This window comes from Sycon ciliatum, chromosome 13, assembly GCF_964019385.1.
Source record: "Sycon ciliatum chromosome 13, ocSycCili1.1, whole genome shotgun sequence".
Lineage (NCBI taxonomy): Eukaryota > Metazoa > Porifera > Calcarea > Leucosolenida > Sycettidae > Sycon > Sycon ciliatum.
In genome coordinates this window covers 26,849,496-26,862,590 of record NC_088655.1, presented here as the reverse complement: position 1 = coordinate 26,862,590, position 13,095 = coordinate 26,849,496, and the positions used below count along the sequence as shown (strand labels likewise).

At 49.1% G+C, this 13,095-nt stretch overlaps 1 protein-coding gene and 1 long non-coding RNA gene across 2 annotated transcripts in view; one reads left to right on the top strand and one right to left on the bottom strand.

The window, feature by feature from the left end:
• Nucleotides 1-236: 236 nt before the first annotated feature.
• Nucleotides 237-1,234, top strand: LOC135829489 (uncharacterized). The gene is made up of 2 exons (XR_010555837.1): nucleotides 237-505; nucleotides 654-1,234. It is a non-coding gene; the product is annotated as an uncharacterized LOC135829489 (long non-coding RNA).
• A 3,633-nt stretch (nucleotides 1,235-4,867) lies between these two features.
• Nucleotides 4,868-13,095, bottom strand: part of LOC135829900 (uncharacterized) — a 79,998-nt gene continuing 71,770 nt past the window's right edge. Inside the window, exons 29-32 of the mRNA XM_065342281.1 lie at nucleotides 12,799-12,911; nucleotides 10,952-11,121; nucleotides 9,948-10,477; nucleotides 4,868-6,907 (exon numbers count right to left, since the gene is read on the bottom strand). Coding sequence (XP_065198353.1) covers nucleotides 5,825-6,907; nucleotides 9,948-10,477; nucleotides 10,952-11,121; nucleotides 12,799-12,911 — 1,896 coding nt within the window. The 3' untranslated portion in view covers nucleotides 4,868-5,824. The remainder of the gene's footprint in view (nucleotides 6,908-9,947; nucleotides 10,478-10,951; nucleotides 11,122-12,798; nucleotides 12,912-13,095) is intronic.

The following is a 13,095-nucleotide window of genomic DNA, read 5'->3' as shown; positions in this document are numbered from 1 at the left end:
ATGGACTTGCTACGAGAAATTTGTATGCGTATGATGTCCATGCAACAGAAATGCGTGCAAGATAGTCATTGACCTCGTCCATTCTCCGTACCGTATGCACCACAGTCTCATTTTCCGCCAAAGTAGGAGTTGTGCCCTGTCTGTATGTGTGACCATAGTACACACGTGGTTTCGCTGGAGCGACACCAGGCTCGCTGACGCCGAACCTCGTCGCCGAAGCGAATAGACCGATCCCCTTATTATACTGGGTTCGAGCACGGGGGCAACCTCACTCGCGATCGAGCTAGTTTTTGAACGTGACAGCATCTTTGACAGTGTGTTTCAGGTTTGTTTTGGAATGTCTTCTGCTTAGTTCAAGTAGTTTGCGATGGCTTCGAGCGGTGCTAAACCTCCTGCTGGTAGGAGCAGAGTCTCCGAGAGAGACTTGGACTGTGATGCCGCTGCAGGATTTTTTCAAGGCGCGGGAGGGAACGATCTCGGGCCACAAACAGGAGTTACTCCAGAGGTGAGTTTTTTTGTTGAAATATTCGAATCGCGAATCGTGTTGTGAGATTTATTTTGTGCCTAGGCTACAGCAGACCATATTTCTTTCTCCTTGTGATCGGTGCTGAAGATAATAGTAACCTTTTTCTGGTCTGTCTTTTCCTCTCCAGAGCCATCTTCTATGAAGGTAACCGTGGTGCTGCCAAGTCACCAAGTCGCGATCAGCAGCCCTGAAGTGGAAAAATCGATTTTCCAACGATCTGGTTGGACATCAGCCACTAAAGTACTTCTGATTTGCCTGTAGTGACAACAGCAGCCATCCTTGGACACCTTGCAAAGACAGGAAAAGCCACTGGTGGAAGCGACTGCTATGAGGTGACGATAGCAGTGCAGTGGTGATCGCTGTTTTGTCAAGTCGAAGGGCTAGCCAACCCAGAGGAAGCATAACAAAAAACGATGAGCAGTGCGTGTTATTTGTTGAGCGTGAAGAGCTAGAGGAGGACAGTGCAAACACATGGACGGGGTGGATGGTGTTTGAAGAACAGTGTGCTGTGTGCCGGCTGGTGGTGATGGTGGTCTTTGTCAGCATGTATTCGTGCTGCTTCTTGTGCTGGAACACTTCTCGCCCAGGAAGGCAGATTGCGTGCTCCCTGGCCCTCAGTTGGCTATGGGGCATTTGTTCCAGGAACATTACCCCAGAGCCAATGATGAGTCGTACCTTTGAAAAGTCGAAGCTTGCTGTTAATCGCAAGCGTAGCGCAGTGGATTGCTCCCTCTTCGAAGCACGAGGGCCAAAGCTTGCCGCTGTCTGCAGCAAAGTGTGTGTGCGGTTCTTTCGAACCTATGAATATACCCCCTGCACGTTCAGAGTGAACTATTTTCTAGTATATTTAACATCCTCAACCCGCCACCACCATGCGCTCTTGGCCGAACTAATGCACGAAGCATAAACACACCAGCACAGCAAGGACACTTCCGTTGACAGATATTGTTTACGCCTCTAGACCGCTGTTTCTTTTTTTCGAGCTCATCGTTAGAGGAGGATAGTAGCAGGATACTAATGATGATATAATAGAAGATGATAGACGGTTTATGGTCCGATATTGATGATTGAAGATCTAAGAAAGCAATGACAGTGATTGCGAAATGGATAATATTATCATGATTAGGCCGAGTAAAAAAAATTACTAGATGATCGTCCTTTTTTTTGGAAAAATCGGGGAGGGCGGGAGGATTTTATTTTTATTTTTTTACTTTTTACCCTCTCATGCACACAGTGTACACAACAACATCAAGGTTTTTTTTCTCTTTTTTTCTTTTTTTTTCTTTTTTTCTTTTTCTTTCTTCAGCAGATCGATACTGACGTTGTGATATACTAGTAGTATGTGGTCCATATAGTAAAGAAAGTATTGCACATGTTTCCTGCATCCGCGATCGGTAAAAAAACCAACGATTTCGGCAAAAACTCACGATTTAAAAAATAAAATATTTCTTGGGGCGCTGACAAAAACTGGGGCGGACGGGGACGATCATCTAGCTTTTTTTTTTTACTTGGCCTTATATGCCAGTCTGGTAATGCGTTGTACTAGTGGACAGTATTGAAATCATCACTGCATTCGATGCAAATATTGGTATACCTTTGGTTTCAGTATTGGAAAAAAAGAGTAAGAGAACCTGGTTGATTTGGTTGCATCTGCGACTGGCTACCGGGTGTTGTGATCAGCAATGTTACCATGGGAGAAAATAAGAGCGCAAGGATCTGTTGGGTCCTTTTGTGCCGGTGCGAGAACCCTAAGTGCATGGCAAAATAGAACTGTTTCATCCACAATGCAGAATGTCTTGCGGTACATGGCATTGATGACTGAACATCTCGCCAGCTCGCCCAAATGGGGATCATGCCCAAACGGAGGAACAAGACGTCTTTCCAGCTCAGCTAGCTATATAGTATATACCGTGAAACGGATGATTAACTTGTGCCATGCATGACAGCTTCTGTCCCGTTCGGCCCAGGCTTAGACACATCAATGCCAATAGCAGCTGATCCTCCATTACATGCTCATTGGCGATTTACGGCCACCTCCAACTGTATCCGCCGTCCCTCACTCAGCTTCCGTCTTCGCAGATCTGGCTCGGCGCAGTACATTTTCTCGGCTAGGCTCAAAGAAGTCTCACAGAGCGGTCCAAACACCTGAAGGCAAACCAGTCAGAAACTGGCGCGGCTCAGAGTCTTTCTTTATGTTATTGTACGTAAGCTGTTTTTCGGCTTTCTTCACCCCATCGTCCAACTGCTCCACGAGACTCTGTACACGAGCTCTACTTGCTGCCAACTCCTGATGCAGATGTTGCACTTCCATTACAGGACCAAACTGCACTAAGCCAGGTTCCTTTCCAACTCAAAATGCCGTTGCCTCTCAGCAAAATACTGGTTTGCGAGCATGGGGAGCTCGTGATGCAGACGCTGCACTTCCATGACCGAACTGCACTAGGCTCAGCAAATACTGTTTTGCGAGCATAGGGAGCAGAGCGTCCAGACTCCACTCTCTTGCGAAAAGCAAACCTGGTACCGTAGGACAGCTGTTTGTTTTCCTGGACTCACAGTCCTGCCCTTGTAGAGCTGGGCAAAACGATTTCGACTTCGGGATCGAAATGATCGCTGCATCTCAAATATTCAGAGTGACCCTAAAACTACGTCCTTCCTCACGGGGAATAGCCTGGATCCGCTTGCTCCAGGCCGCTGTGGCTCCACACGACGAAAGGAGTGAAATGACTTGCTTGCTTCGTCCTCCTGTTCTGACAGTGAGGAACGCAGCAATGATCCTGAGAAGGCATCCTGAAGTCGTAAAAAGGAAGACGTCTAAACAAAAACAAAACAGCTCAAATCAAAAGTCCTTGTGGCATTTTTTGTAGACAGGCTTGCACTGCGTGTAGATTTCGCGTGCTCTGCACTTCGCATGCGAGAAGTCACGCAAAGCCGAGGTGAGGTTGGTCGCGTGTGTGCAGCAGGATCCCACGCGACTGCGGAGTTGCCCCCTTGCTCGAACCCAGACAATAATAAGGGGATCGGTCTATCCCAGTGCATGTGTGACCGCGCCCTTAGAGATCACAAGTTTCTGTGGGGGTCAATAATAAGAGAGTGATAAACTGGTATATAAACTCCTTTTTTTCGGATTATACTAGTGACCTGCAGTCCGCCTTGATGGTTTTTCGACATGCACGACGGTCCCAACTTCAGGATCTCTTTCCCGTCAACGATGAAGAATACAACGTCGTCCTTTGTAACATGTGCCTTGTGCTGCACCTGACGTTCGAGGCTGTCCTTCTGTCGCTGTTTCAGCACTCCGTCTGTCAAACGCAGCACTCGACATGTGCGGCTGAAGACCCAACGAACGGTCACTAGCACTGTGAGCTTCAAACTAACTACTTACTTGGCGCATAGCTGTTACTTCCGATGTAACTAGTACTTCAGTACTGAACTGAAGTCACAAAGAGTGTGTGATGGTACTGCACTGCATGTACTGCACAGAGTCAGTGGTAGTCTTGTACTTGATCCGCACAGCTACAGGTTGGTGAAAGGAAAACTCGTCGAGCCATGGTTGTGCCAATCTCTACCCTTGTGGGGGAGAGGGGAGTTTGTATATCAGCTCAGTATAAGCATAATATAACCTACTCAGTTGATTATATGGGAAATATAAACCAATATACAAACCTCGGCTTCGCCTCGGTTTGTATACAGGTTTATATTTCCCATAATTATAATCAACTGGTTAGGTTATATTATACATATACACGAGGTCCCTTTGTTATAGCTATGAATCGGATGAAGGCCGCGGACATCACGCAACTACGTTACTTGTTCGACATGTATGTGTATGTGTATTTTATAACAATAATATTATTGAAACCCAGAATCGATTTTCTCGTTCCTATCATGTGGGAAAAAATACGGAACGAAAGGATACAACCAAAGAAACTGAAGTTAAGTCACGACGGCCGCTAACACCCGGAGCATCCTAGCGGCCAGAACATACTAGCGGCAGATGCAGCAATATAATAATGTGGGTGGCCATTGAAATAAAAAAATGATACTACTGTCGAACCTGTCAAAGGCGACCACTTGGATAAGGCGACCACCTGTCCTAAAAGACCACAGAAACCAGGACCAAGGATTGGTATTTCCAGTCAAATGTCCCTGGATAAGGACACCACTTGGTACCAGAGAGTCAGACTCCCTACATGGAACAGTAGCTGATTTGTGAGTACTAATGGATGCAGTTAAACCCGTCTAAGACGACTGCTAAAGGGACCTTCAAAACGGGGTCTCTGACCCACAAAAATCGTCGGCGCGCCGCCAAAAATCGGTGCGCGCGTACTTGAGAATCAAAGATAATGTTTACCATGGCCTTAGTGCAATTTTCGTTTGGAATTAACTTATTTATTATTATTTATTTATTACAGCATCTCATAGCACAGTGAGAACACCGGCCAACTTTCGAAATATTCGTTAGGGGGCACGAAAATTTATATTTATACGGTACTTCTAATCAATTTGTGACAAAATGGCAGAAAAAGATGCGAAAATAGAACAGAGACTAGTCTGCCAGCGGTGCGAAACTATATCTTAAGCCGAGGTCATCATGCTTTAATACTAGCTGAAATATCTGACCAGCCCAAACTTGTATGCATGCACAGTACACACTCTCATGAAAATAACGAAGTATTCCGAAAATATAAAAAAATGGCCTGTCCGATGTTTAAGGAGAAATCAAAACAAAACCCAAAAAAAGGTCGCTGGTTGAAATCTCGGGCACAGCCCAAATCATCAGTGCACACGCCTAACGAGGATTCAGTGTTCTCAAGCCAGCGCCTTCACTCCAGTAATATGATACGAACGCGTCGATGTGCTCACGTCAACACAACAGGAAGGCACTAAAGAAATAGTATACTGACATTCGTTAGCCACGCACAGGCGCATAAGCATGAGTGCAATAGATAGATAGATATGTGGGTGGCTAGATAGAAGACAGAGCCAGAGGGAGACGGAGAGACAGTGCACCAATATCAGTTTACGGACAAGTAGTAAAACGGGAAAACTCAATTTCCTCCAGCTGCACGCGGCACGCCGCTCACACGTCTATTGCCATGGAAACCAGCCATGCTAAATAGACGCGGTGCGCCATTGTGTACCGGAGGCTCTGAACAAATCCATGAAGCACTTGCCTTAGAAAAAATCTGGCCATCTCTGTTGCCGGGGTTACAGGGAAACAAAACAGATTTGGCGCCAAAATAGTTGATAAGTCAAATTCACGTTCACAGCGTGTCATGTGACATGTTGGTGGCTCAATTAGACGTCCTGACTTGAGGGTCGGAAGAGGCGTGCTTCGTCCGACATTTCGCTGTTGACGGATACCTGGCGGTCGCGCTTCGGCTTCGTGTACAGCACGCTGTCCACGCGCTCGCGCTCCAACCCGCCGGCAGTGAGGCTGGACGCGCTGGCGGTGGCCGCAGGGGCGCTGCTGTCGACGGCAGCGTGCAGCACGGTGTTCATGTAGTCACCGCCGCCGTCATTTGTCTGATCCGCACCATCACCATCACCACTGGCCGCGCTACCAACGACGTTGTCATTGCCGGTGCTAGTCGTCTCCGCAGCGTTCTCAGCGGTGGGACCATCCTCGCGGGATGCATTGCCACCGTCGTTGGGGGCACCTTTGCCAATGGCGGGCATTTGACTGGGTTCGAGGTAGTCGTCCGCCACAGCTTCTTTCGATTCCAGGCCGCTTGATGTGAACGGGTCCGGGGCGGTTGCCTCGCCGGGGTTCTGCACCATGCTGAGGACGTTGGGATCGACGTGACGTACATCCACGGGCATGGCTTCGTAGTCCTCGTCCGCGTCCACGTCTTTGTCGGCCGCCGCCAGCATCGGCTGCATCTCCAGGATCGGCGGTTCCCTAGGCAACGACGCCGTTGGACCGGCTAGTGACGCCAGGGTGCTTGCTGACGGCGCGTATCCCAGCGGTGTCTTCTGGCTACCTACGGTCGGCATGCTGCTCGGGCCCAGGAAGCTGTCACCGCCATTCTCCCGCGGCTTAACGACGGCCAGCGATGCCCCCGGCGCTTTCTTGCTGAGCGGAGACCGCTGCAGGTACAGGATGCCGGACAGGATAGCCACGAGCACGGCACCGATGATGGCCAGGATTATGACGGTTACTAGGGCGGTGGACGAGGACGATGTGGGCGTCAGGCTGCCCTGGTTGCCGCCAATGTCGACGGTCCGACCGTCCGTCGTGGGGCACTCCACCGGCGGGGCCGTCTGTACCACCGGGCAGACGATGTCGTCGCTACGCGTTGCCGCGGTGACCACACTGCTCCAGTCGGAGTCGAACTGGCTGTTGCGGCTGCGCACGCGAGTGCAGTACTCCTGCGCAATCTGCAGACGCGGGGTCAAGCGACCATGCAAGTGGACAGACAGACAAACACAGACGGATGGGCAGGAAGACAGACAAGTTAGACAGACAGAAGGGCACAGATGAGCAGGCCCGTATGGACAGACGCAGATGGACAAACACAGGCGGATGAACAACCGCAGGCAGATGGTCAGGCAGAGAGACAGAAATTTAGACAGAATGACACACAGAATGACACACAGACCAGCCCAGATGAACAGACATGTATGGACAGACGCAAATGAACAAACACGCATAAACATCATCAGTTGGATGTACAGACATGTATGAATTTTCAGAAACCAACGCAACTAGCCCAAGCTGGTCTCATTTCAAAAAAGTGTCCGCTTTCTGGAGATTGAAGCGTGTGGATTTGTAGCTCGAAGGGATCGCAGAGTGGTGTTCTCAATTTCCTGATGTTTTTAGGATAGCTTCCATGTGGATGCAACACATGGGTTTTCCGGTCTTTGCTCCGACACATCTTCTTCTTTCTGAGTTTCTAACAGGCTGAGTATCCGAGTTTAATTCTGCACAGTTTAATTAAGTCATAGAGAACATCAGTGGATTCGGAAGGTATTTTGTCGTGTGGTACGGTCACCCACCTCAAGTACAATTTATTCCCGTAGCTATGCAGAAGACGTTACTTCAGTAACGTCTGGCGCTAGCCAGGGTCCACACAGCTTTAATTTGGTATTTGTTTGTGTGTTTGTTTGTGTCACGCATGGCGCTATCCCGTATCTGACGGCAAAAAAATCATAGGGATGTTATAAATTTTTCAATTCTCCTATTTTTTCAGGCATATCCTGGGATTCGAACCCGCACTATCGCCCTACATGCATTCCCCCATACACTTCGCATTCATACCCATTCTTCCAAGTTGCTTCACGTTATGATCTTGCGTTTGAAAGCCCTATTTGAATATTGCGGGCAGCTGTATGTGGCCAGCTGTGTTTGATGGTACGGTACGGGAGACGGTGTCGTATTACCCTCGATCGTACCTGTCTCGTACCTATCCCTACCGTACCGTACCATCAAAGACGGCTGGCCACAATGCATATTCAAATAGGGCTTTCAAATGCAAGATCATAATGTGAAGCAACTTGGAAGAATTAGTATGTATGCGAAGTGTATCGGGGGATGCATGCAGGGCGCGATAGTGCGGGTTCGAATCCCAGGTTATGTCTTAAAAAAAAGGAATTTTTTAAAGAATTTATAACATCCCTATGCTTTTTTTTGTCTAGGTCATCAAGGCAAAAAAGCATAGCGTAGGGCCCTGAGCTTCCAAGCTCTCTCGTTCCCGTAGCTATGCAGAAGACGTTACTTCAGTAACGTCTGGCGCTAGCCAGGGTCCACACAGCTATAGTTTAGCGTTTGTTTGTTTGTTTGTTTGTTTGTGTCACGCCTGGCGCTATCCCGTATCTGTCACGTACCGTATCGCACCGTCAAACACAGCTGGCCATTCGCTGGCTCCCGTATCTGTCCCGTACCGTACCGCACCATCAAACACGGCTGGCCACATCCAGCTGGCCACAATATTGGTCGTATCATGTACATGTATACGACTCCCTGTGTGTTGCAACTGTGCTTGAAGGGGACGGTTGCACTTTTTGTAGCTCCGTTTTATCTGGGTTTTCAGTTGTTCCTCTTACTAGTCTTGCCAAGGGGGTGGCTCTGGGTCCACCAGAGTCGCCCCTGGCGTGTTTCTGAATTTGTTGGGCGAGGGTTCCGCGACGCGGTCGCCAAGGCAGTGTCTTTTCAGTCACGACCGTTGTCATCCTCGTCTCTCCATTCGCGGTGGTGTAGCTGACCCCCGAATGGTTTCAAACTGCAAAGCTCGAAGGAGTACAGTGGTGGCAGAGGCATGGGCTGTGAGTGGAGATGGTTGCTGGAGATAGATGGTGATGCAGGGAGAAGAGTTACGTTGCCTGACGACGCGTGGGAAATTGTTTGAACCTGCGATTTCAGTTCGAGCGCGGTGGACTTCTAGACGATGTGTCCTCATGGCTGTTTTTCAACGCTTGGCCTATCGCTGATATCCCTGCGTGGGATGTTCTTCCAGTGGAGTCCAGGTGGGACTTCGGGTGCCCACACTCCATCACCTGGTTGATTGTTTCGGAACTGCAAAAATACTTATTGTTTCCATTTTTGTGCGCATCTCTTGTCATCTCTCTTTTCTATACGCCGCACACCAGATGTACTACTATCGCTGTCTTTCTCTTGCTATCTCTCTCTGCTTGCTGTTTTTTGTTTCTGTTGCCACTGTCCCTCATCATAGCCATGCTTGGGTGGAGGGCGACGTGACCCGTTAGGGTAGCTGTCAATACAGTACGACTCCCTGATGTATAGGGAGACTTTCAGGAAAGAAATAGGGAGACGAGGAGGAAATGAAATTAGAATGAACGTTAGTTGCCGAATAGGTGATAGCATGCGTCAGCAAAAACATAATTTGGAAGAGAGATCCCGTCGTCTCCAAAGTAGACGTGAACGGGCGAGTCAGCGCCGGTCACAGGAAACGTCGAGAGAGAGAGATCCCGTCGACTCCAAACGCCCGTGACCGGCAGAGTCAGCGCCGTCCCAGGAAACATGTCCATCAGTTCTCACAACATGCACGATGAGCTAAAGAATAAAGCATAGCGTAGGGCCCGGAGCTTCCAAGCTCTCTCGTTTTACTTGTGGGGGAGGAGTGGCTGAGCCGAACATTTTCGAAAACAAGAGCCCAGTGCACAGTGCTCTTGATTGATCAAGGGAGGGCCTGGCGCAAAGAGTGGTACAGTCGTCCCTCTCTAATCCTGCACTTTAATAACCAGCACCCTCGATAAACCAGCACAATTTTCAGTAGGCCAAATGTCCTCTTCATGCATATTGCAGCAGTAAATCAGATTTGTTAATCCAGCGTCCTCCCTAATCCAGCAGATTTTCCGTGGCACAAATGCTGCCGGATTATAGAGGGACCACTGTACGGTCAATACAATAATAGTGTTGTGACCGTACCGTGTCAAACGCCCCTGGGATATATGGACATACCTTGAGATTATTGGGCACAGCGATGGTGCTGGCGGCATCCACCACCATTGCCTCGGTACTGGCCAGGGCAAACGTACAGGCACCGTTCTCCTGCCGCTCGCTGTACTCAACACGGTAGGAGCTGAGCAGACCGTTAGCGGCCACCGGCGCAGCCCAGCGGATGAACAGCGACGTCTTGGAAACGCTGTCGGCCTGCACGAACGGAATCACGGTCGGCTTGGCAACGGAGGTTTCGACACGGAGCGGCGCGCTGTAGAGACCAGCCAAATCGCCGGTGCGAACACCCTTGTTGACGGCACGCACTCGGAACGTGTAGTTGCGGTACGCCTCGAGGTTGTCAATGGCAACGGATGCCTGCGACGACTGACGCACGACGTTGCCGCTTTCGGCCACCTCGTATCGGATGATCACGCCGTTAGCGTCTGTCGGCGGTGTCCAGCTCAGAGAGACTGACGTGGCTGTGACTGAACTGGACTGCAAGCCAACAGGTTGTCCCGGGTACGAGGGCAGAGTACGCTCCTCGGTGGTGGCTGAAAGAAGGGAGGGAGGAAGAGAGAGAGAGAGAGAGAGAGAGAGAGAGAGAGAGAGAGAGAGAGAGAGAGAGAGAGAGAGAGAGAGAGAGAGAGAGAGAGAGAGAGAGAGAGAGAAGAGAGAGTAGAAAGAGAGAGATAGAGAGAGAGAGAGAGAAATATAAATAGACAGACAGACAGACATGCAGACAGCACGGACACTAGTGTATGCCCAGGGTGTTTTTTCCGATAAGTGAAATCAGACTTATTTTCCCATCATGCCTTACTGCCACATTTACATATAAGGTTAGCACAGTGCACTGTACACTAAGTTATACTACAGTAGCGACTTGCACGGAGCTGTGTATGCACTGTACTGTGTACCGGACCTGTTTTCTTCGCCCATGGGCGTTTACACGGAGGTGGGCTAGAAAATGGGACAAGAGTGTTGACACCCGGTACCGGGGCGTGTACACGGGAAGCGGGCGTCGTTACCTAGGTTGAAGACCTGGGTGCCGTTACTAAGCACAGCTCCCAGCGTGAAGCGGTACTGTGCATCGCCTGCAAGACCTGTGGCGTCGTAGCTCTTCCACTTCGCCGAGCAACATACATCCAGTGGTGTGCCAAGAGAGCCACCCGATACGGCTGTCTGCGTCAGCGTGTACCTGTGTACCGTACGTGTGTGTTTGTGAAGGAGAGAGAGAGAGAGAGAGAGAGAGAGAGAGAGAGAGAGAGAAAGAGAGAGAGAGAGAGAGAGAGAGAGAGAGAGAGAGAGAGACACACACACACACACACACACACACACACACACACACACACAGACAACAAGACAGATCACGATTGACAAACGGGCAGACAGAGAGACAGATACAGATTTGAGACTGGGCTTATAGAAATGACGGAAAAAACACATGAAATTACAGCAGTTTCAATTGCTACAGTCAAAATGTTGACCTGAAAAAACGATTTCCTGGGTTCTGCAGAATCGCCCAAAATTTCGCAAATGTACACCTGGAAACCATATGAATGTACATGTACAGGTACGTGTACCGTAAAGTCCGCTGCAAACGCCCACCCCATTATTGCAAGATCTGCTGGCCTGTACTGTACACATTGACCCCATGCACTGTCACCCCTACTGTACGAAAGTGCATCTCACACTGTAGCGCGAAGAGCGCTTTGCTACGATAAACTGTGTCCACTTTCCTGGTTCAAAATCTCGCTGAGCACTAGCTACGAGCTAGCTAGTACTAGTAGCGATTTTATGAAGTTGGTTGTTTTATTTCGCAAACTCATTGGGGAGTTTCTTCCCAATAACAAAGTAGCGAAGAACAGAGTATTGCAGCAACCAAAATACACTTCTGACGGTGTTTCAAGCCATCATTTCCAAATCACACAAAGCGCAAAGGCAAGTGTTTTTCTCAAGCACTTCAGAGTTTTCAACAAGTTAGCAGTGACTTTGTAGGTGTAGCTTTTGTGACATCCCCCTGTAAAGAAATTAAGTGTTCGACTTACAACTGCAATATTGCGAACGGTCAGGTCGTTGACTGACGCTTCGTCAGAACAATCACCGTTCCGTTCTAAAAGCGCGACATCGTGGCACTGCAGAAATTTCATGATTCGAAAACCAGATGGATTCTATGGCATCACTACATGGAGAACGAACTACAAAGACGACTAATTTATCTCATGAAAGGATATCTCGAACGAGGTTTTCTTTGCAGCAAGATAGTGACAATCGCTTTTGCAGAGCCTCCTGGTGACATAGGCATAGGCAGTTTGTAGGCATTACAGTCGTTCTCGTACGCATTCGACCTTCATGCCAACTTTCTACAACTATATTGACCTGAAAAAGACGAAAAAATTTGAAGTAGTATGGACCCGCTGGGGTGAGCGTTTGCTGCGAAGTGGGCGTTTGCAGCGGACTTTACGGTATCATCTGCACCTATTCAGTTTTGGCTAAATTGGAACCCCCTGTAGAGTTCTCTGCACCCCTCCGTGTGTAGGAATCGAACCCCGCCCGGGAGGTCGTATTCTGCTGCACTACAAACGCGATGCATGAGACGGAATGGGGGGGGGGGGTATGATTACCGTATTCTCTGGAGTATACACCGCACTTTGAACACTAAAAATTCACCCCAAAAAGGGGTGCACGGCTTATACTCCGATGATCGAGTTAACGATGATAGTAGGGTGGCTTTTATGATGAGGGTGTGGCTTATACTCCGGACAATGTCATACTCTGTTCTCCGTCTGCAAATCACACACTTCGTGCAGTAAAGCGTTTCAGCGATGATGTCACGATGATATTGTGCACGTGGTGCTGATAGTGAGCTACATACCTGTTAACTTCCGAGTCGTTTGTGGTTGTCCAGGCGACGAACAGGCTGAACTGTGTCCGGGCCACGGCGCTGAGGTTGTAGCTCCTCGGAAGTACGATGTCAGCAAGCCTCAACTGCATAGAGTCAACACACACACACAAACACATACACACATCAACACACACATGCACGCACGCACACATACACACACACACACACACACACACACACACACACACACACACACGCGCGCGCGCGCACACACACACATACACACATCAACACACACATGCACGCACGCACACATACACACACACA